General features: G+C 38.2%; 3 protein-coding genes across 3 annotated transcripts; all 3 read right to left on the bottom strand.

The window, feature by feature from the left end:
* Window positions 1-327: 327 nt before the first annotated feature.
* LOC119988776 lies at window positions 328-1052 on the bottom strand. The gene is made up of 2 exons (XM_038833936.1): window positions 892-1052; window positions 328-782 (listed from the first exon to the last, which is right to left on the bottom strand). The coding sequence occupies exons 1-2, from the start codon at window positions 987-989 to the stop codon at window positions 563-565; spliced, it is 318 nt and encodes a 105-aa protein (XP_038689864.1). The 5' UTR covers window positions 990-1052; the 3' UTR covers window positions 328-562.
* Window positions 1053-11769: 10717 nt separating this feature from the next.
* On the bottom strand, window positions 11770-14978 carry LOC119987709. The gene is made up of 10 exons (XM_038832630.1): window positions 14844-14978; window positions 14540-14590; window positions 13654-13734; window positions 13350-13493; window positions 13166-13243; window positions 12839-13063; window positions 12579-12743; window positions 12428-12481; window positions 12207-12356; window positions 11770-12111 (listed from the first exon to the last, which is right to left on the bottom strand). Exons 1-10 carry the CDS (start codon window positions 14976-14978, stop codon window positions 11770-11772), a joined length of 1425 nt encoding a protein of 474 aa, XP_038688558.1.
* Window positions 14979-15597: 619 nt separating this feature from the next.
* Window positions 15598-16122, bottom strand: LOC119987708. Its single transcript, XM_038832628.1, has 2 exons — window positions 15965-16122; window positions 15598-15826 (listed from the first exon to the last, which is right to left on the bottom strand). The coding sequence occupies exons 1-2, from the start codon at window positions 16090-16092 to the stop codon at window positions 15598-15600; spliced, it is 357 nt and encodes a 118-aa protein (XP_038688556.1). The 5' UTR covers window positions 16093-16122.
* Between the last annotated feature and the right edge of the window lie 8005 nt (window positions 16123-24127).

The following is a 24127-nucleotide window of genomic DNA, read 5'->3' as shown; positions in this document are numbered from 1 at the left end:
CCCCTAATCCGGATCAAACCCACATCCCGGCACAGCCCGAAGTCGCAGTCTGTCCTAAAAAAACCCAGCCGTCGTTGAGCGTGCGCTAATTGGTGCAGCTGGTGGTCTCATAGCTGACGCGTTCACCTACGTTTGCCTGCCCACTCAACACCCTCGTAGATTTTCCAAGATGGCACTTCCTAGAGGGTTATGCCTCAGGTTTTTACTGGTGCACTGACTTCTAGGTAGCCCTAAGTCAATAGCTTTCTATCCGTTTCTCCTGTGTGTTTATATTTGTAAGATTGTTATCATTTCCAGTTGACGAAAATATTCAAATGTTCTTAAAAATTTTACAGAATGAATGTGGAGGTAATTTATTATACAGAATATTACATGCAACATCCCAACTTCGAGCCTTAGCATCTGAAGTTATGAATGAGTCTATTTGTGCATACAAACTACTTCGTATTCCCTTATTTGACAACTGTGAGACTTTTCCTACCATTACAAGTGATCTTGAAACTCAATGGGATGTACAGTAATTAATTTTATGATTTGGCACCAACAATTTTACACCCTACCATTAATGCGCCGATGTAGAGTTCCAGCAGCGAGCAGTAGAATCTAATGCCCTCTGGTTTTTCTGATCATCTTCAACATCAACGATGACAACGGAACTTGGAATAGCAACTCTCTGATCCTCTCTCGGGTTTGTTGCTATTGGTGTAACCCTCAACACACTATTTATTTGTGGACGTCTTCGTCCTGGCTGAATTGGTGGAGGAGTTGGGGCTCTACATCTTCTGAACATAAAGAAAATAACAAAACAATTTATTAATAGTCATCGCTAGAGTCAATAAATAACCCAAAAAATGAAGGAAAACAACTACTAAATAAGTGTCAAGAACTCACATTACTGATGAAATGTTGTTTTTGTGTTGGTTAGGCTTGAAACTTTGGAAATGGATCATGCTTGTCTTTGGCATGAAAGAAGTTCCTACTACACCCATATTTGATGACAACTGAAAAAGGGCACTAATTATGCTTATGCTCAATGTTCTCTCTTTGGTTGAATGAACTACTACTTCTTGTTTTTGAGGTATAAGACAGACTTTATATATAGCTATATATGTATGGATTTCTCTCCCACATATGAAATGGTCAAAAGTCTAATGTTTTGGCTTAGAAAATTAAAAGAAAATGTCCTCATATAGAGCATGTGGGTTGACTTGGACTTCAAGGGCGTAGACATGGACTTGCTTCTTATTTTGACTGAGTTCTCTCTGAGAAAAATTTGTAGCCATGGAAATATGGATTAGACGTGAACAGTAAGGGAATCAAAATGCTTCTTCTTTTTTTTTTTTTGAAAAAGTCAAGAGACCATATATGTATTCATATACTCAGCTCGTGAGTAAAAGAAATGGATGCCATTATAGGCACTCGAGCCACCATATAGGTGGAATACAATCAACCTCATAAAATGATGGACAAAACAAAACAGTTTTTATCTAAAACAAAACATAACAGAATAGCTCAATAGCAGTCATTAGCATGGCTTTGACGAGTTGAAGTCCAGGAAGACTTCTCCGCCTGAATAATATGCACAACCGAACAAGGTACCTCCTCAATCCAAACCCGCATGCCCTGAATGAGAAAGGCATGCTTAGCCATGGAATGGGCGGCTTCATTGGCCGTGCGTCGTATATGGACAAATTTCCAACTCGACAAGAAGCGCAATAATCTCTTTATCTCCATGATAACCGGACTCCAAATAGCACGATGGACATCACTTCCATTAATGGCTTCCACAACCACTGCAGCATCTCCTTCAAAAATCAGCTCTGTGAAACCCAACTCCAGTGCTAACTTCACAGCATGAAGGGCTGCTAAGGCCTCAGCTAAAGAAGGATGAAGTGCAGTCATTCTCAACAAAGAACTACTTGCCATGACCTCCCCACTAGCATCACGAAATACGACACCCAATTGGCTTTAATAAGGTTTATTTGTGGTCCTTTCCAAACCTGCTGGAGATTACTTGAAACTGAATCTCGCTGAACATTAACTCCATCTACTTGAGCAGATTTAAAATCATTTGCTAAATTCATACCTTGTAGAGCTACTTGTGTAGGATGTGTAAGAGTCCCCTCATGGACAAACTTATTCCGTCTAAGCCAAATCAACCTCATTGTAATAGCTAGAGTAGCTACCTCATGTGAAGAAAGAACAGCTGAGGAAGCAATCCAGAACTGGGCGAAAGAGCCTTGAAAAATAGAATCCATCTTTTGCAACTTCTTGAGGCTCATAGAAAACACATCTTTTGCTGCCGGGCATTCCCACAAAGAATGCATAACTGATTCTTCAGCACTTTTACAAAGAGGACATACCGAACTATCACATATATGTCTCCTATGCAATTGTGAAAAATTGGGCAGAATATCATGAACTGCACGCCATAAGAAGACCCTTGTAGATGGAGGCACCACAAGCGACCATATATGAGTCCATACCGAATCTAGAGGATTAGCCAATGGCTCTGAACAGCAAGCAGACTCCCTTCTTCTTATATCAAGTGCATGAAAATATCCACTTCTCACAGTATAATTCCCATGCTCAGTTCCATTCCAAAATATCGAGTCTTGCACATGTGGAGAACCAAGTGGCTGGGACATTATCATTCTAGCTGTGTCAACATCAAATATTTCTTTAATTAAACTAGCATCCCACCACCCAGTGGTCCAATCTATTAAAAATTCAACTAAGATAGACTTTTGAACCCCTTTATCCACTAATTGCTCATCATAAAAGATTGCTTTCGGCAACCATGGATTACCCCATATCTTCACCGTCCTCCCATTGCCTATCCGCCACTTCAATCCATCCAATAACAAATATCGTGCACTCAGGAAGCTGGACCATAGAAAAGAGGCATTTCTCTTTTTCGAAACCTCTAAAAATCCGGAACTTGGGAAGTACTTTGCCTTCAAAACACGGCTGGATAGAGAAGTTGGATGAACAATGATTCTCCAACACTGCTTTGCTAACAATGCATCATTAAAAGCCTCGGTATTTCGGAAACCCATTCCTCCATTCTTCTTTGATTCACATAGTTTAGCCCAAGGTAACCAAGCCATATAATTATTCTTATCATTCACTCCCCACCACACCTTACGTAGAATTTGATCCACTTCAGTACAAAGGCCTCCTGGAAATTTAAACAATTGCATCGCATAAGTAGGAATCGCCTGAAGGATTGATTTAATAAAAACCTCATTGCCTGCTTGAGATAAATTGCGATGAGACCAGCCCATTACCTTCTTCCTTATTCTGTCTAAAATAAACATAAAAGCCTTCTTACGTGATCTACCAACAATAGCCGGTAATCCCAAATAGTGATCATAAATCTTTGCTTCCACAGCTCCAATCAAAGAAATCATCTGGCTTTTTTCCTGAGATGAAGTATATCTGCTAAAGTAGATACTAGTCTTGCTATAATTAATCATTTGGCCCGAGACTCTACCATACTCCGTCAGAATATCGTAGACACACATCCAATCCTCTTTTTTAACCCGACAAAAGAGGAGACTGTCATCAGCAAAAAATAGGTGTGAAATCCGCAACCGACCTCTACCAAAAGGAATTCCACAAAACATATTAGTATCATGTGCTTCTTTTAAATTACTACTAAGACCCTCCGTACATAATACAAATAGCAAAGGAGAAAGAGGATCACCCTGCCTTATACCTCTTGTTGGGATAATCAAATTTGTAGTAGCTCCATTAATAAGCACTCTATAAGTCACAGATCTAATACACTGCATAATCCACCCCTGCCATTTGTCTGAGAAACCCAACCGAGACATAATTTCTTTTACAAAATTCCATTCAACCCTGTCGTAAGCTTTGCTCATGTCAAGCTTAATAGCCATGTAGCTGGTTCTGCTCCTGGCCATCAGGCTCATAGAGTGTAGTGCTTCATACACCACTATCACATTATCCGTAATCAACCTATCTCTAATGAAAGCAGATTGGTTACCTCGAATAATATTGGGGAGAATGAGACTCAATCTATTAGACAAGATTTTGGAAATGATCTTGTACGAGACATTACATAAACTGATAGGGCGATACTCAGTAACGCTTAGAGCTTCTTTCGTTTTTGGGATCAAAGCAATAAGAGTACTATTTATCTCAGAATCCATAATACTCGTATCAAAGAAATCCATCACAGCATCCACAACACTATCTCCCACAGTATCCCAATGACTATGATAAAAACCCGCTGAAAATCCATCGGGGCCTGGAGCTTTTTGACTACTAATACTTCGAACTGCATTCCAAATTTCGTCTCTTGTAACCATCCTACACAAAGACTCATTAACATCAGCATCAACTAGCCTTGTTATTGAATCTAAAAATGAATAATCCTCCACAATACTTCCAGCTGAGAAAAGACTAGTAAAGTAGGCATGAAAAGCCTCAGCTATTTCCGGTTCAGTATTTCTCAAACATCCACCTTCATCCAGGATTTTGTCAATGCCCTTTAAATTCTGCCTCCTCTTCATACTATTATGGAAAAAACTAGTATTTTGATCACCAGCTTTTAACCAATGTTGTTTACTTTGATTTAACAGCACCTTTTCTTCTAGTTCACATAGCTCTTGCAGCTGATGTCTCATAGCCGAAATAGCTTCTTGATTTTCATGACTCTCCTTTGCAATTAGTGAATCAAGTTTGGACTTCAAATCTTTCTCTGTATACGCATGTCTCTGTCGCTCTTTCACTACCCACTTTTGAATTTTTGGACCACAAAACTTTAAATTCAACTGCAAATGCGATAAGGCAGACTGAGCACCTCCCCTATCAATTCTCCGGACCCACTGCTGTCTCACAAGTTGGTGGCAAGCATCTTTAGCACCCAAATTTGGTTCATATCTGAATCTTCTTGTAAGAGCACTTCTTCTTAATGATCTATCATCCCAGCAAACATACATACAACTGTGATCCGAAGATATAGTTGTTAAATACTCCACATGATAGGTACCCCATCTTTGTAACCAACCCAATGAAGCCAATGACCGATCTAACCTCTCTTTAATAAATGATTCCGGACTTTTTCTCCTATTACTCCAGGTGTACTTATTTCCTTTGAAGCCCAGGTCGACAAGATTGGAATCTGATAAAGCATCATTAAAGTCATTCATCATAGTACCCCCTCTATCACTACCACCAACCTTCTCCCCCCCATTTGATATGGCATTAAAATCCCCCACACAGAGCCACTGATTGTGGATAGTATTTGAAAGAAAACGCAAGAGGTCCCACGAGCACTTCCTTTTAGAGACATCAGGATGGCCATAAAAGAAGGTTATATTCCAAGGGAGAGAACCACTCCCTTCTTTAATCGTAACATGAATATGCCTTAGTGAATAAGAATGTACTGTAATATCTATTTCTTCTTTCCACAAAAGCATTAAACCACCACTCTTCCCTACTGAGTCCACTGCCAGACCATGCTTAAAATGTAGTTTATTACGGAAAAAATCAACTTTAGATGAAAGGATTTTTGTTTCAATTAAGAAACAAATTTTTGGGGACTTCAGCTTGACCAAGAGGCCAAGTTCACAAATTGTAGATGGGTTCCAAAGCCCTCTACAATTCCATGATAAAAGACTCATTGATCTTGGCGGGGCTGTACAACAGCCGCCGCCTCACTAAAGCAATGTTTTTTCTTCACCAACTCTTTCTCGTTCACCAATCTCTTACCTTGGCTGTTCATCACTCCACCAGAATCGAGTTCAATCTCCATATTGTGATCATTAACCAAACGTGCTCTCCTTTTCCAACTTGATTTTGGACGTTTTTTTTCATCTGTTAGCACTATCATAGAATTCATCTCCTGTACCACCATCCCACTAGTCTCCGTACAGTTGGCCACCTGGACCACCTCATTGGAATTATTAACCCCATCCCCAGGTGGGCCCAACACTGATGTTGATACATAAATAGAATCAATATTTGAATTAATTTGGACCTGATTTTCAACACCAATTCCCACAATTAAAGGCAAATTATCAATCCCGTGATTTTCTGAGAATAACTCCACAAAATCAGGTACCACTTTTTCGAGCTCACGCGTTTGACTTCTAGCTGAACTGTAACTCTGCTGTTTGCCATCATCGGCGCCCTTCCGATCATCGGACATTGATGGCTTATGTCGGAAATCATCACTATTCATGCCAACATTCCGCCTCATAAAACTTGGTGCCCTCATCCAACTCCTATACTCCGGCTGCTCCGCGTCCCCATGTAAACGGTTAGAACTAACAATCAGACAGCCGCCCTTGTCATGCAATATACGGCCACATTTGTAACAAAATTTTGGTAGAAACTCATATAAGAATCCTACTGTCACAGATCTATCCGGCAAATCAATCTTCTTTCCCTTTGGGAGGGGCTTATGTAAAGAAATCAAGACTCGAATACGAAGGTCAGGACCCCACCCTATTCCATTCTTCTGTGTATCAACATCAACACAAACTCCTATTGAATTGCCAATGAGACGACCCACTTTCTCCGTCATTGCTGCAAGTGGCAGATTGTGTACTTGTACCCAGAAAACCTCATCATCAAACGGGATCTCCCTCACAGGAACAAAACTCTGCATCTCTTGAAGAACCAAAAGGTGACGATCAAATAACCACGGTCTTCCCTCCATGATTTTCAATTTATCCACCTCATTGTCGAACACAATCGCATACAAGTTTCCACCCAAATCTCTAAACGAAGGGTGTTGTCGTAGTTTCCAGATTCCTTTCATAGTATTAGAAAGGATTTCTCCAGTAATGTTTCTCACATGATGCAACCTTCCTAATAGACTTAACTCCCCCTGCTTTGTTGAAGGTTCCAGATCTTCTTCTCCCAAGTGTAAACCTTCCTCTTCCATCCCCGTAAGGGTCAGATTCTTCCACTTATCTGTAAGATCTTCCATTGGAAAATCTACAGATTCTACTCCCTGCACCAAGACAACAAGAACTCTCCTTAGACCCTTTCGTGAAAAAGAGAGAAAACCCTTCCTTACGAGAGAGAAAGACTATCAAAATCTCAATGGTTTAATACATAGGAATCAAAATGCTTCTACTTTGAAAATAGCAACACATGATTGGACTCTGAAAATTTCACCTAGATTTATATATATATATATATATATTTAAAGAAACCATAAATTTTATATCATGCGGAGGAGAAGAAGAGCCCTTCTCTGGTGGCTCACAATGGGCCGACTAAACCTATCTCATGGACAAAAAAAACAAGCACAAAGAAGGAAAAGAACAAACCATAACAATGAACAAACCATAACAATAGCAAACCAAAATTGCATATGATACGCATTTAATTAGTCTTTTTGTTCTACTTTTATATTCTTTTGATACTGCACGTTGACTTGGCCTTCATGGTCTTAAACCCATGAACTTTGAGTTAGTAGTTGGTACTAAATTAGACTTGGTAGTTGGTACTAACTTGAGTTGTTTCATGCCCTCAAAAAGAACTGCAAAATTCCATAATCCATATGGATTTTCCGTTCATATTGTGGGAATCAAAATGCTAGTACTTTTAAAAATACATTCATTCGTGCTTGTGAGTTTGGTTTTCATGACTTTTAGAGCGTTTTTATGGGTTGTATTTTGACTGTTCGTAAAGAGCCAATACTTGCGAGTTTTTGATAGAATATAACATCTTGCTTAGATATGAGAGTAGTGATCTATTGATAAGGAGGGCAACCAACAAGTTTTCTAAGTACTAAGTAGTAGCCTATCTATTGGGTTTGTTGGTTACAACCAACTCATATATGGGTTGTGGTTGGCCCTTACAAAAGATCTCTCTTAACAAGAAGCCCAAACTTCATTACAGGTCCAAAGATACCTGGTCCACCATATGTCCATCGGCCGGGTTGTGGAGTGACCCACCCAATAACCCTGTTAAGGGGTCACTGGGTACCGGGTCAAAGAGATCAGATCAATAAGCAAGACCAGTGCAACAAACTTAGATCGACGAGGTCATTGATGAAAATTTTGATTTTTGCATATTAGATTCAAGTTGCAACAAACTTAGATCAACGGGTCATGACGAGCACGATCAATGCCTAAGCCAAGATCAGTGCAGCGAACTTAGATTGGCAAGGAAAAGTGAACATTTTCTTTTTGAAAAATGTGTGGTCCCTAAAGAAGAGAATGATTGAAAGTTGGTTGATTTCATTTATCAATAAGAACTCTGTCTGGACTCTATGTGCAAGAATCAAGTATAGAATTAGGATCCATAAATTATAAAAAAAAATAAAAAAACACAATATAATCAAACATAGCCAATAAGCAAGACACAAACAAAGATACTAGTGAGCTGAAACATCTTCATACTTGTTATAATTTTGAGCTGAAACAAGGATACTAGTGAGGATGAAGAATGCCAGCAAAGAACAACTTAAGAAGTTCGTAGTCTGCAGTGTCAAGAAATTAGTTAATTCAGAATTAAATTGATTTGAAGAGCTGGTTAGGTTTCCAAGGAAGTTCAAATTAGCTATCTAAAATTATGCATCTCTTCCAATGCCGAGGAACTGCTTTGTTCCCTAGACAAACTCCTAAGATTGTTCTTTAAATTCTCTTTTTTTTTTGCGATTAACTTTGCTTTATTATATGCAGATCCTAAAATCTGCAATCAACTTGTTGTCGTCAATCGAAGTCTATGACAATCCTACAAGATCAAAGGAAGATTGACCGTCAAACTTAGACACCGGTATGGTGTCGGCCAAAAAAACTCCGATGGTTAAGTCAGTCAACGGTGGGAGATATTTAAGTGAGAGAAGTGAAAGACTTTTAGAGAGAGAGATATCAAGTAGTTAAGAGAATAAATGAGGAGGGGTTTTCCTCTATATATAGTGTTTGAAGTCACGTGGTCAGCACGTGTTGACCGTAATGACATGCCCATTCGTGGGCCCTGGTCGGGCATGCGGCCCAATATGGGACAAGACTTACATTGTAAACCTTGGGCCTTATATGCCTATTTGGGCCGATCTAATCCGGGCCTTCGTTGGGCTTTGCAATATGTGCACAAGTATTTCGGGTCAACGATTTTTGGCCCATGCATTATATAACCTAGTTTGCTACACCAAAAATGAAATTGAAAAACACCGGTTTCTAATTACCAGACAACAATTAAAAAGACTTTCGATTTTTTAGTGGCTTTGACCACTAAATTTGAAAACTAAGAGAGTCAGTTAATAATGTCGATTAAATTTAAGAGGTTTCGTTGTATTTTAGAGGTATCCTTGTATTGTGTTTCTTAAAAAAAGACAGCTTTCTAATTGGTCTAGAGATCACCAATGTTGCACATTTTCGAACCTGATAAATATTGTTTTCCCAATTATACTATTTTCTTATAAATGGATTTTGTTTTTCATGGTTTTCTGATTCCAGCCGCTAATCAGTTCTATGTTGTGATCGGAAACAAGTGTCTTTTAACCCATGTTTGCTAAAACGATCATATCTTTGGGCTCGGTTATCCGTTTTGGGCTATGGATTTCATCTTGGTAGTTTTCTTCAATGTACTAAGACAAATGTACCTGCAGTGGCATTTCATCGAGCACTTGGTGCTCATAAGCAAACGAACTCCAAAGCAGGGCTAACTGAGCAGGCAAAAAAAAACCAAAAAAGAAAAAAGGGAAAAAAAAAAACCAGAAGAAAGTAAAAGCATTCAACAGCTCATTAGCCACAAACACATCCAAAGACGACCCAAATTACCAAATAAGATTTGAAGCGTTGCGTATTAGTGCTTATGAATTTGTGGTATTAAAAGGGTCGATGTAATTAAATTCCACATAAAATATCCCAAAGAAATGTTTAGTGCCTATATTTTATGTTGGAATTTTGGTCTGGGTTTGGGTCCTCCTGCTGGGCCTATAGAGACAGATCAAATAGTTCTGTTTTGTTTTGTTTTTTTTTTGTAATGTGGAACCCACCTAGTTGCTCACTAGACAACTGACTTGTAAACCTGGGGCTACATGGAAGATTCCGCAACATCCATGGATTAGTTGCGATATGAGATATCTAGTGCGACAAATAACGCAAGGTGACATTAGCACACACTGAGTTGAATAATGGCTCATCTCACAAATTCCTATATTGGAAACACCCATGAAGCTTGAGCTCATAATCAACCGCTTGCGCTAAGAGGTAATGCGGAGCTCACTATCTCAGCCAACGATGCATTGGTTCAAAGAGCTAATTCAAAATTACGGGAAAAGGTTGGCATGCTATCGCTACTCTTTGGGTCCATTTGGTACAACTTATAAACTGTCAAAAATAAACTAGCTTATAATTGTCAAAAATAAGCTAGCTTAGCTTTCTCCTCTTTTTGGGTTTTGGTTGGGATTTGGTTGTATCATTGAGTAGGATATGGGTTCCTCATCAAATTGTTCATGTTTTTGTGCCTTTGTGGTTGTGGCTAGCTTTGTAGGTTGCTAAGTTCATGATCAATTGATCATCGACAAGGTGGATTCAAAATTTTGAATTTCTTTGTGGTATTGATCTTCGACAATCGGCAGTTCCACTTTCAGCATAACTAGTAATTCTGGTGCGCGCAGTTCCAATCCAATTTGTTCGCAAAATCCCAAAATGAAAAGGTGAATGCTGATTTTAATCTATGCAAAATTAGGACAGATCATGGTACAAAATTTGAAAATACTACATTTGATTTGTTTTGCAAGAAGCATGGGATCAAGAACAAGTATTTGTTTTGCAGGAAGTATGGGATCAAACACATATCTGTTAAGATAAATCATAAATGTAATCAATTTGTTTGTGTCTTTTTCTTAAAATCTCTCTAAATGAATCTATCCTAGATAAGTTTTTTCTCTTGCTTAATTATCACTTGGTAACTGAATATAGATAACTTTTAAGAGATTTAAAATCTTGATCACATTGTTCCTATGATCTTACCTCAAGAAAAGTATCGAAGCAAGTGAAGATTATCCTGAGATTTATATAGCTTCGTGTTTTTCTTGTTTGTTTCATGCTCCCTTGTACTTGAGTGAATGAGAGATCAATATATAGGTGAACAAGAAAGAGTTTCATTGTGAGTAAAAACGCCAAATACACTTGTGACAATTTCTGATGGATTCCAGAGTTGAAGACGCACACCTAAAGACCCTTGGTGGATTCCAAGGCTGGGTGAGTTTGGTGGATTTTGAGGTTGGGATGAGTTTGGTGCATTCCAAGCGAGATTGTCGCAACACAAATCCTTGGTGGATTCCAAGGTAAACTACAGCCAATGTGGATTCTTGATGTGTTAAAACATGCACTTGATCAACGTGGTTTGTTTGATTCAAAGGATTAGAGTGAGTGAGTTGATCGCTATACTTTATCAAAGTATATGAGACTGTTTTAAAGTTTGGTCGTTATAATAAAATGAAAGTTTTCTCCCATTTGGACTTCCTCGTAAAAATTGTAGTGTTCGTTTATTTTAACATATTCCACACCTTTTCATATCGTTGATTAACGATCTTTGTGAGAACAAAAACTTTCAATATGTATTTCTTTCACTTCTACTTCCAAGTTTCAATAGCCACGCACAGGCAACATGTGATGTACTAACAAGGTTACTAATTCAACATATATTGATCGAACAGCCGATTGATGGAGTTCTGCTCTACAATTAATACAGAGCATTAATAATGTTATTCAATGTTGGCATATTCTTATTTTAGGGAAGCACGATCCTGCGCACATGAACACGCATGCATCATGCGGTTAAGCCTGGGCCACCAAAGTATATGTAACGCCGATTGTGCTTAATGGAGACGTTGTACAATTCTGGATTTGTCTCCCTTTCCGTAAGCTCTTCAAATGGAACTTCAATGGGATGGTGGGAGTTACCCGAAGTCATGATCTCTAAGTTACGAATATAACATGCGCCTTCCTCGTTTTCAAAACGACCGGACCCCATTTGTGTCCTGTTGTTGGATACCTCACCACCCCACTCTACACTCGTATATATACCTCCCAACCGAGGAAATATATCCCTTCTCCATTCGCCCATCACTTCATCATCAATCATCAACGACCAAATTTGTCGCACTGGATCCTAATTTAATTCAATTTAAAGATTAAATAATGATAACAGGTTGAGGAACCAGGAGGTTATATATAGCATTTTTTAACAATCATCAGTTTAGTTACCTTCCAAATTTTCACATAAATGTCGGGATGGGCAGGTGATGGCTCAAGTTCATCTCCTAGCACGACATCGTCCTCGTTGTCCTCGTCGTTTTCCGCAACGAATCCATTACACTCATAATTGTAACATTTTGTCGTCTGATACCCGTCCCTCTAAGTATAAGATTGAACAAGTTAAATTAACATAAACTAGTTGATTGAACAGAAATTAGGTTTGAGCTTACTGTCCATAAAAGGAATAGTCTGATGTTATTATCACCATTTAACTCCGGGCATACCTGATTTGGAGAAAAATAAAATAGGTTGTTGATCATTTAATTACTTGAAACTTATTGCTAAAGAAAATTAATTTATTTATTAAAAAGAAAGACTAACATTCCATCCAACTGTAATGCTTTCAAAATCTTGTCCTGATCCTGTTTTGATTTGAACATGAGATTGGCTGCACCCATTCTCACCAGAAACCGATGGCCTAGCCATTTTTATTGCTCCTGCCACCCCATATAACTCTGCTACTGCGTCATAAACGACGCTCGCATACTATAAACATGCATCCAAAATGTATAAGTACAAAACGTTATCTAATCAATAAATGTTAGTTTTTATTTGGTAGAAACTAAAATGACTGGAAATACCTCATGGTTTTCAGTAAAAATCGGAAGCTGATGTCGAAAAGGTTTTTGTTTCTTTTTCAATTCAGAAGTAGAATTGAGTCGCATAACATCAGCAATTGTGCTTCGTCTTACAGGAATAGTATTGTTAGTACACATCATCCTATTTCGTCGGCAAATTTGAAATGCTTTATTAATCCTACTGTTCCTTGCATATTTCTTCCTTTTAAGCATTTGTGTAGGCACTTCCTTTTAATTACAGAAGTAAAAACAAACAATTAATTAGTAGAGAGACATGTATTAAAAATAGTAAAAGTATAAAGAAGAAGTAATATGTATATATTTTTATACTTGAATCGTGTGGTCCCGTAAAATAGAGTGATTGAAACATGGTTTATTTCGTTTATCAATGAGATCTCCATCTGGGCTCTATGATCAAGAATCAAGCATCAAATTAGTATCCACAGAGTATAAAAAAATATAATTGAACATATATAGCCAATAAGCAAGAGACCAATTAAGTGGCCTTAGTTACCTTTATAGTTAGCAAAACATGCTTGTTGATCTTTTTTACTGACTTGACAACATCTTCATACTCATTATCGTTTTGAGATGAAACAAGAAGGATGCTAGTGAGGATGAAGAATGCCAGCAAAGAAACACCTAAGAAGCTCATAGTCTGCAGCATTGCCAAGAAATTTGTTGAATATGACTGAGTTAAATTGTGGTGAAGAGAAGTAATATATAATATTTATAATGTTCAAATTAGCTGTTTAGCTGTAATGCCATTTTGGAACATAGATTTTTTATTTCTTGTCAGCATCGACAATTCTTTATACCAATTTTGGCTCTAGGGAAAATTTTAAATTTTGAAACTTATTGTCAGCATCTATTCCAATGCAGAGGCATTGTTTTATTCCCTAGATAAACTCCTAAAAATGTTATTTAAATTCTCTCACATTTTTTTTCCTTTTTTTAAATATTAAAGTTACTTTATTATATAGCCAGCATATAGTTTATTACGTCAAAAATGAAACTTATTGTCAGCATCTATTCCAATGCTGAGGGATTGTTTTAATCCCTAGCTAGATAAACTCTTAAAAATGCTATTTAAATTTTCTCACGTTTTTTTCCTTCCTATTGACATTAAGATGTTGTCAAGACATCTATTCCAATGCTGAGGGTTGTCCGGGTGCTGTTCGATGTTTGTCCTATATTGCTTTCGTAGCGGTAGGTTTAACGTTTACTAGCATAAAATGAAATGTTGGAATTTTAACCCCTTTCAAAAAAAAAATGTTATTCAGATTCTTGATCCTTCCTCAATATTAAATTGAGTGAAACTCAATTGTTAACCACCATCAGTCGTTGTTGATCAAATCCTCACCAAACCCTTTCAATGACATGAACTTGGCTTTCAACTCCCCAATTTCATACATATTCACCACCACATCGTTGCAGACCCATTAGACCCATGTTGGATCAAATTCTTGTGCTTCTCTTTGAAATTTGCACAACCCAGTACTTCAGAGTCCCATGTCTTGAAAGCCAAGATCAAATTAGTGAAGGGTATTGGTGAGGATTTGATGAACAATCTTGAGCTGTTAATTGCTTGATATTGTGGAAAGCCAGTTATCCATGAAGAGGCCAATATCAGTCTGTCTCCAGGGATGTTTTTCTTTTACTCCACAAATGTTAATTTCATTGTTTCTCCCGCAGGCTCCAAACCAAGTCAACAAGCACAGTCCCATATTCATCAACTGGCCAGGCCTTCTTCCTCTAGAACCACCACACCAAATTAAGTTGTAAACATCGATCGGTTTTCTCAGTTGGAATACCAGAATAAACATATTAAGGAGCGAGATATCCCATTAATTGTTCCAGCTGGTACAGAACAGTAGCCTCTCTTGTAATTTGGTTCTTATGAAGAAAGAGATAATCTTGCAGGTACCCTATTAACTCTACAAGCCTGGCCTTGTTTACTTCTGCTGATACACCTCTTTGTTCTTATCACAAAAAAAACTGATCATACCAGTAGAGGAAATGATTGAGAAGGAGAAGTGGCAGGAGAAAGATGCAGTGATGTTGGTTCTAGATAAGTTAAGGAATCGAATTGGGTACACATAGAAACCATCGAACCTCCCCTGTCAGTCTCTTGGTCTGCCATCTCCAAACCCCAACCAGTTCAAAGATCGCCACCCAATCTGCTCTAACATCACAAGCCTCTTCTCACACTTCAATGCAACTCTCTTATCCACCCCAAACCACCTCCCATTTGCCTCCGCCTCCACTTTACCTCCCGAGCCATGTTCGAACCCCGAATCCGGGTCGGTGTTTCCTCAGCTCCACCATTGTTGTTCTATTTCAAGATCGGTGTTTCCTCAGCCCCACCACTCTTACGGGAGGGTAATGAGAAGAATCCTGCTCAGAATAACAAGCTCCAACTCAACTAACTAGACTCAGTTCAATTGGCTTTTATTTGAATTAGATTGTTGCGTCAACGGTCAATTGGTCTAATACTTAGTCCAAGTCAGTTGCCTTCTATCCTTCCAGTTAATGAAAATACTCAAATGTTCTAATTAAATATTACATATAATTATAGAATGAATGTGGAAGTAAGCTATTATACAAAATATTACATCAACATACAAACTACTTGGTATTTTCATATTTGACAACTGTAAGACTTTTCGCGGCATTACAAGTGATCTTGAAACTTAACGGGATGTACAGGAATTAATTTTAAAGATATAAAAGCAACAATTTTACACCCTATCAGGCTATCATTAATGCGGCGATCGATATTGAGTTCCTGCAGCGAGCAGTAGTTTGTGGAGGTCTTCATCCTGGCTCAACTGGTTTTTCTTATCATCTTCAACATCGACGACGAAACTTGGAATAGCAGCTCTTTCCTTTCTCAGTTTTGTTGCTATTGGTTTAACCGTCAATACACTATTCGTTTGTGGAGGTTTTCTTCCTGGCTCAACTGCTGGAGGAGTTGGGTCCTTACATCTTCTAAACATAAAGAAAGAAAAAAAAAACACAACAATATATTAATAATCTTCGCTAGCTCAAGAGAATCAATAAATAACCCAAAAAATGAAGGAAAACAATTACTAATTAAGTGAAAGTTTAGGAATATCATGAACTTACATCACTGAAATGTTGTTTTTGTGTTGGTTAGGCTTGAAACTTTGGAAATGGATCATGCTTGTCTTTGGCATGAAAGAAGTTCCTACTACACCCATATTTGATGACAACTGAAAAAGGGAACTAATCATGTTTATGCTCAATGTTCTCTCTTCGGTTGAATGAACTACTACTTGTTGTTTTTGAGGTATAAGACAGACTTTATATATAGCTATGTATGGATTTCTCTCCCACATACGAAATAGTCAATAGTCTAATGTTTTGGCTTAGAAAATTAAAAGAAAATGTCCTCATGATACTACTACTGTGGCTTGAGTTGGACTTCAAGGGCTTAGACATAGACTTGGTTCTAATTTTGACGGAGTTCTCTTAGATATGGAAATATGGATTAGATGTGAACCCTAAGGGGATCAAAATGCTTGTGCCTTGAAAATAGCAACACATGACTAGACTCTTCAAAATTCAGCTAAATTTGTATACAAATTTGGAACACGTAAACACAATATTTTTAATGTTAGGAATTGACCTTCCTTAATAATAGTGAATAACATAAAGATTAGAGAAGAGAGGCAACATAAACACAACATTTTTACGTGATTCGCTCAATTAATATAGGCTACGTCCACGAGAGTAACAACAGTTTTAACTAACTACGTCAAGAAAGAGACACAATGAGGTTTCAGATAATCAAAATTAATAGTCCTTAGGGCAAGTGAGTGTTGTTTGACTTGCACAGTTGACTACTTATTTTAATTAATGTTCTGTTAAGTTGTTTTAATTAAGATCAAATGGTGTCTTATCATATGTATGTCTTTACTAGTTTAGCCCTTGTCCTACATGTTAGTGTTAGGACTATTTAGTAATTTGGAATGTCCTAGGTTTTTGTAGTAAAGGCTGGTGTAGCCGCCTGGATGAATATTGTATACTGAGAAATGAAAGTTAACACCTTTGAGACTATGGCTTGCTGATAGTGATTCATCTGATTGATCTGTTTGTGTTATTACCTGTGGTTTTAATTCTAACAGTGGTATCGAAGCCCGATCTGTGTGGAAGACCAGTTCGAGGTTATCGCGATTCAAGCAACGAAGAAAAGGCTGCAGAGCAAGAGACGCTGAGTTGAAGCTATGACTTCCTCGAATGACCGCTACACCATTCCGTTGTTTAATGGAGATGATTTCTCTTCCTGGAAGGTACGTATGCGCACTTTCTTGATGTCAGAAGGCCTTTGGGGCATTGTGCAGAATGGATACACGGAATCCACAGATGAAAGTGTTTTAGACGCTACTGAAAAAAAGGACCTAGAGAGCAATCGAATGATCAATGCTAAGGCGCTCTCTCGTCTGCAAAATGGGGTTGGGGTTACAATTTTTCCACGTATCATCCGAGCCACCCAAGCCAAGGAAGCCTGGGATATCCTATCTAAAGAATTTGATGGAGATGGCAAGACTGCTCTGGTGAAACTACAAACACTTCGGCGTGAGTCCGAAAGCATTAAAGAGTTCTATTCTCAAGTAATCGATATTGTCAACCAAATGCGCTCTCTAGGAGAAGAGATTTCTGACCAAAAGCTTGTTCAAAAGCTATTAATTAGTCTTCCTGAGCGCTATGATGTTGTTGTGACTGCCATTGAGGAATCAAAAGACTTGACAGTTTTGAAACCGGAGGAGCTTATTGGCTCACTTCAAGCACATGAGCAAAGGAGGCTTCGTCGTGGTGAACAAACTTCCTCAATGGAATCTGCCTTCCAAGCGAAGTTGTCTCTCAGAGATGAAGTTAAGAAAGGGAAACAACCAACTTGGCGCAGTGGGGGAGACAAGGGTGTGAGTTCCGAATCTGTTGGAGGCTCTAGTGGGTCTGTTTGTGATATTTGTAAGAGGTTTGGTCATGTTCCTGCTGATTGTTGGTTCAAGGGAAAGCCCCAGTGCCACTATTGCAAGAAGTTTGGCCATGTTCAAAAGCATTGTCGTTCTAAGCCAGAAAACAAAGCCAACTTTGTAGAGTGCAGTCCAGAAGAAAATCTTTTCGTTGCAACACAGGTATCCTCTACTCCCAATTTTAAGTCTGATGTCTGGTACCTAGACAGTGGATGCAGCAACCATATGTCTGGGAATCGAGACCTGTTTGATTTCATTGATACTACCATTACCTCAAATATTCGTTTGGGTGATGGCACTGTAGTGGAGGCTAAAGGTAGGGGGAGAGTGAAAATTACTGCTGATGGGGGTTCTAAGTATATATGTGACGTTCTATTTGTGCCTCCTCTCAGAAGTAATTTGTTGAGTGTGGGCCAGATGATGGAAAATGGGTATAAACTATTGTTTGAGGATACAGGGTGCAAGATTTATGATAAGGACAATATAGACACAGCCTTAATGTTTGTTCCTATGAAGAACCATAGAAACTTTCTAGTTGAGTTCAAACTTGATGCATTTGTAGCACTTCAAGCAAATACTGAGTCACAGCAGAGTACAAACTTATGGCATTTGAGGTTTGGCCATCTTAACACTGGTGACCTCAAATTGTTGCATCAAAAGAATATGGTGACTGGTTTACCTAAAATTGTGGAGACAGATGGTATATGTGTAAGCTGTGTTATGGGAAAACATCACAGGCATCCTTTTCCTAAGCAAGCAACATGGAGAGCCAAGGAAGTCCTAGATCTGGTACATACAGATCTTTGTGGGCCCATGCAGACTGCATCCTTCAATGACTGTAAATACTTTCTGACTTTCATAGATGACTATTCTAGAAAAGTCTGGGTATACTTCCTCAAAGAAAAGTCTGAGACCTTTACCAAGTTTAAACAGTTTAAGGCTGAAGTTGAGAAGGAGAGTGGAAGGGTAATTAAACAACTAAGGAGTGATAGGGGCGGAGAATATACATCAGAAAAATTTGAAGAATTTTGCAGAGTGGAAGGTATAAAGAAACAGCTTACTGCTGGATTCAGCCCTCAGCAAAATGGGGTTGCTGAGAGAAAAAATAGAACCTTGATGGAGATGGCAAGATCAATGTTGGCTGAAAAGAATTTACCTAAGGTGTTTTGGGCTGAGGCCATTCATACTGCTGTCTACATTCTTAATTTGTGTCCCACCAAGGCTGTCCAGAATTTGAATCCTTCAGAGGCTTGGTCTGGGATCAAGCCTTCAGTAAACCATCTCAGAGTATTTGGTAGCTTATGTTATATCCACATTCCTACAGAGAAAAGAACCAAGCTAGACAGAAAGAGCAAAAAATGCATCTTTGTGGGCTATAGTGTGAATTCCAAGGCCTACAGAGTGTATGAAGTTGAAACCGGAAAGCTATTAGTGAGTAGGGATGTAATATTTGATGAAAACTCAGCTTGGAAGTGGGAGGATATGTCTACTAAAAACAATTCTGAGCTGATTGATCCAACTTACTGGTCAGAAACAAATGAAGATCAGGGAGACTCACATGTGGATCCATTTCAGGAGGAGGTTCTTGGAGAGGTGACAGCTGCAGACATTCCTGAACTTGAGGAAGATAGTGAACCAGAGTCACCTCCTATAAGAGTGAAAGATCTGGCAGCAGTATATGAATCTTGCAATCTAGCTATGGGAGAACCTGGAAAGTTTGAAGAGGCTCAAGCAGATCCTGTCTGGAGACTTGCTATGCAGGAGGAGATTAGGATGATTGAGAAGAACAACACTTGGGAGCTAGTTGATAGACCAGTGAACAGAGACATAGTTGGAGTTAAATGGGTCTACAAAACAAAATTGAATCCTGATGGGAGTGTGCAGAAATATAAAGCCAGATTAGTTGCAAAGGGGTTTACACAGAAGCCTGGTATAGATTTCCATGAGACCTTTGCCCCAGTAGCCAGATTGGAGACAGTAAGAACCTTGTTGTCAGTGGCTGCTCAAAATCAGTGGAGGATCCATCAACTTGATGTTAAATCAGCCTTCTTAAATGGAACTCTAGAGGAAGAAGTCTACATTTCTCAACCAGAAGGATTTATCAGTAAAGGGGAGGAAGCAAAAGTGTATAAACTGAAAAAGGCTCTTTATGGGCTTAAACAATCGCCTAGAGCTTGGTACTCTGAAATAGATAAATTTTTTAAACAAGAGGGCTTGCAGAAGAGTAAGAGTGAGGGAACTCTATACAGCCTGAAGGAAGGGAACTCTCTGTTGATAGTCTCCATTTATGTGGATGACTTGATCATCACTGGAAACAATGAAGATCAGATTCAAACTTTCAAAAGTAGCATGATGGAGACCTATGAGATGAGTGATCTAGGATTACTGAGCTATTTTCTGGGCCTTGAGGTGATTCAATCTAAAATGGGAATATTCATCTCTCAAACTAGCTATGCTAAGGCTATTCTGAAGAAACATAATCTGGAGGACTGCAATCCTGTTGTGGTGCCTTTGGTTGTCACTGAAAAGTTGTTCAAAGAGGATGGATCTGGTGAAGCTAATGTTGCTGTGTATAGGAGCTTAATTGGCAGTTTACTCTATCTCTGTACAACAAGACTTGATCTTATGTTTGCTGTCAGCTTGTTGTCCAGATATATGCAAAGTCCTACTCAAATTCATCTAGGGGCTGCCAAAAGGGTTCTGAGGTATGTCAAGGGAACTATGAACTATGGAATTCTGTATGAGTCTGGAAAGAAAATAGAATTGGCTGGTTTCTGTGACTCTGATTGGGGAGGCAACCTGGATGACCTTAGAAGTACCTCTGGTTTTGTGTTCAACTTGGGTTCTGGAGTTTGTTCCTGGTCTTGCAAGAAACAAAAATCTGTTGCTTTGTCATCTGCTGAAGCAGAATATGTAGCCGCTTCCAGGGCAGCTGCATAGGCAATCTAGCTCAGGAGAGCCTTGGAGGATATGGGAGTTATACAGGATAAGCCAACTAAAATTTTCTGTGACAGCAAATCAGCAATTGCTATCGCTAAAAATCCTGTGGATCATGATTTAACTAAGCATATAGCACTGAGGTATCAATTTGTCAGGGAACAGATTGAGAGAGGAGTTATTCAGCTAGAATTCTGCAGGACAGGAGAACAGTGGGCTGACATCTTCACAAAGGCTCTTCCTAGGGACAAATTCTGCTATCTGAGGTCCCTTCTTGGAGTTGTATCAAAAAGCAAGTTAGGGGGAGTGTTGTTTGACTTGCACAGTTGACTACTTATTTTAATTAATGTTCTGTTAAGTTGTTTTAATTAAGATCAAATGGTGTCTTATCATATGTATGTCTTTACTAGTTTAGCCCTTGTCCTACATGTTAGTGTTAGGACTATTTAGTAATTTGGAATGTCCTAGGTTTTTGTAGTAAAGGCTGGTGTAGCCGCCTGGATGAATATTGTATACTGAGAAATGAAAGTTAACACCTTTGAGACTATGGCTTGCTGATAGTGATTCATCTGATTGATCTGTTTGTGTTATTACCTGTGGTTTTAATTCTAACAGTGAGACATGCTACAATATCGAAACTCTCCCTCTTAAGGAAACCAGAAATTTTGTAAGATCCGGGCCCGAGCATACCGGTCCAAAACCAGGCTCCACAAAACCTATTAAACTCCCACTTGGAGACTTGATCATTATGAGAAACAACCAACTCCATATCTACTCGTAATAACAGTCACTATAGCGACTCCTTTTGTCTTCACTCTTATAATATAAAACCAACTACTGAACATAACTTCACTCATTTATAAATATTTTTCTCAAAATTAAATTAAAAATATTTTTAATAGAGATCATTAAACCCTAATTTTTTGCAAGTAAATAATGTCGTGCCAGTTGTAATCCAAGAATAACTTTTACTAGTAGTTAAGCATCAAATGCTATTTCCTTGTAGGGAATCCAGATTGCAGTACGCAAGGCTGGAGTGTCCCTTGACTTGAACTCAAAATTTGATACTATTATTAAACTTCACAAAACCATACGTAACCATACGAAGCTATTAGAAATTACCATTAAAATTATCTTCATGTCATAAATACACAGTAAAACTCTATCCACATCTCATTCAACAAAACATTATTTGAAATCATTAAAATCCTTGAACTCATTCGACAAAAACTCTCATAAATTCCTTTTTCAAATCTAATATGTTGAGCCAAAACCTTATATTTTTTTAAAACAAAAGGGATCTGTCAACTTACACTATTGCTTAAATGGAGATGAGATTAAGCGTAAGATTGATTTTCGTTCCACGAAGAGCACTCGTCTCTTCCTTGTACCATCTTTGCCATTGCCTGTCTCTTTTTGTTTGGGTATGAGTGCCAAATTTTTGTTTGGGTCGCTTCATATTATATATTCTTCTATCTTCTCATATATTTTAGAGATTTAATATGATGTGTTTTCATATACAATTGGGTATGGTCATGGTGAACTAAAAATTGAATTACAGTCAATCTTGTTCGAGTTATGCAGTGTATCATGGGGGTGGGATTTCTGTGAAACCATTGCAATAAAATGAGGAAATAACTATCTTAAATACAGTTCTCTGAGAGTAATGCCTTACCTAACCATTTTGGTTTTATTGTATCATTTCATTGACTTAAATATTTCAATTCAATTGTGAATCTACTATTATTGTTCAAATTCTCCATATTTTGAATATTCCCAACAAATATATATATATATCTCCACTTGATTGTGATTTTTGGATACAATCGTTTAGGAAGTATGCATGGATATAGTAGGCAGTACCTCTGTGTTGCACTTGTAGTGTGAGGATAATAAAAAAGAGAGATTTAACAACAATTGAATTTTGAGACCTGTTTTAATTTGTTAATATTGTTGGCAGTAACTCTTATGTGCTCTCTACAGACATACAGATTAATGCGACCATGTAGAGTTCCAGCTAAAAGTAGTAGAATCTATTGCGCTCCGATTTTTCTGATCATCGTCAACATCAATGATGCTTGGAGTAGGAACAACAACAGCTCCCTCCGATCTCAAGCTGCTTCTTCTTGTTGTTGTTGTAACCATCAAGACACTATTTATTTGTGGAGGTCTTCTTCCTGGCTTAACTGGTGGAGGAGTTGGGGCTTTACATGTTCTGAACATAAAGAAAAACACAACAATATATTAATAATCATCATCTATAGTCCATGAGGATTGAGGATCAATATATAAACCCAAATGAACGAAAAGACTAAATGCAAGTGTTAAGAAGCTAGAAATCAACTTACATTAGTGATATATTCACCATGGTTGTCTTTGGCATGAATATTGGAGTACCTACTAGGGCCATATTAGTTGTGTCTCTGGCTCTCGATCTGCTCAATATCTCTTTGCCTGAATGAACTACTTTGTTGGTATGATTTGGTTTTGAGGTCCAAGACAGTTTTATATATGTAGATAGGCATGGATATCGATCCCACCCACGTATGAAGTAGTCAAAACTCAAAAGTCTAATGTTTTCGCTTGGAAAAAGGAAAAGTCTAATGTTTTGGCTTGGAAAATTAAAATACAAAGTCTACTGTTTTGGCCATATGGTTGGGAATTATTCTGCGCATTGACCTCGACTTTATGGTCTTAAACTCAGGAACTTTGACTCAGTTCTTCCCCATGCATGAACGAAAACAAGCGCGAAAACGCATAGATATCGAATTGCGTTGACCTGGTCCTCCTGGACTTTATAGATGAGTAGGGAGACTACTAGGGAGAGAGAACGTGAGACGTGAGGTAAGGCACGTGAGGATTGAGATTGAGTAAGAGACTCTAATTTACAAAGTTACCATTGTCTATATATCTAATTTACAAAGTTGCCATTATCTATATATACATATATATATATATATATATATAGAAAATTTCCTATGCGGGTGTAAAATGTAAACCACTCTGATATTTTAGTGGGCATAGCTTCGTGCGGTTAGAACACATGCACCACAGTGACATACACTGATGTCAGTTAATTCTAACTAAAAGCCCATGCAAGAGAAATGAGGCTCCTAACCCCTCCTTGGAAGTAGGCAAACTCATAAAATCAACAAAACCCTAGGAAAATACTTTCTATTGGTTCGAACTCCTCATCTTAGCGTTACTCGTCTTAATCCAAGAGAAATAACCAACATAACTATTGCTCCGTGACTTTTATGTTGCTAAATCCCATGTATGGAATAATTATTTTTTTTCCTTTAGAAAATAAGTAACTTAAGTACTAATAAGCAATTCCAAACTCAACATAAATTAC

This window comes from Tripterygium wilfordii, chromosome 21, assembly GCF_013401445.1.
Source record: "Tripterygium wilfordii isolate XIE 37 chromosome 21, ASM1340144v1, whole genome shotgun sequence".
NCBI classification, from domain to species: Eukaryota; Viridiplantae; Streptophyta; class Magnoliopsida; order Celastrales; family Celastraceae; genus Tripterygium; species Tripterygium wilfordii.
Note: the sequence above shows the minus strand (reverse complement) of the source record. Positions and strands in the feature narration are given on the sequence as shown.

What these genes read in the sequence shown, in the direction of transcription:
- LOC119988776 (XM_038833936.1), bottom strand. Translation starts at nt 989, where the DNA reads ATGGGTGTAGTAGGAACTTCTTTCATGCCAAAGACAAGCATGATCCAT. An exon ending in AACAACATTTCATCAGTAAT is followed by an intron (nt 783 to 891) that starts GTGAGTTCTTGA and finishes CTTTATGTTCAG; the next exon opens with AAGATGTAGAGCCCCAACTC.
- LOC119987708 (XM_038832628.1), bottom strand. Translation starts at nt 16,092, where the DNA reads ATGATTAGTTCCCTTTTTCAGTTGTCATCAAATATGGGTGTAGTAGGA. An exon ending in AAAAACAACATTTCAGTGAT is followed by an intron (nt 15,827 to 15,964) that starts GTAAGTTCATGA and finishes CTTTATGTTTAG; the next exon opens with AAGATGTAAGGACCCAACTC.
- LOC119987709 (XM_038832630.1), bottom strand. Translation starts at nt 14,978, where the DNA reads ATGGCAGACCAAGAGACTGACAGGGGAGGTTCGATGGTTTCTATGTGT. An exon ending in TTTTTACTGAAAACCATGAG is followed by an intron (nt 12,744 to 12,838) that starts GTATTTCCAGTC and finishes GCATGTTTATAG; the next exon opens with TATGCGAGCGTCGTTTATGA. An exon ending in GCATTACAGTTGGATGGAAT is followed by an intron (nt 12,482 to 12,578) that starts GTTAGTCTTTCT and finishes TCTCCAAATCAG; the next exon opens with GTATGCCCGGAGTTAAATGG.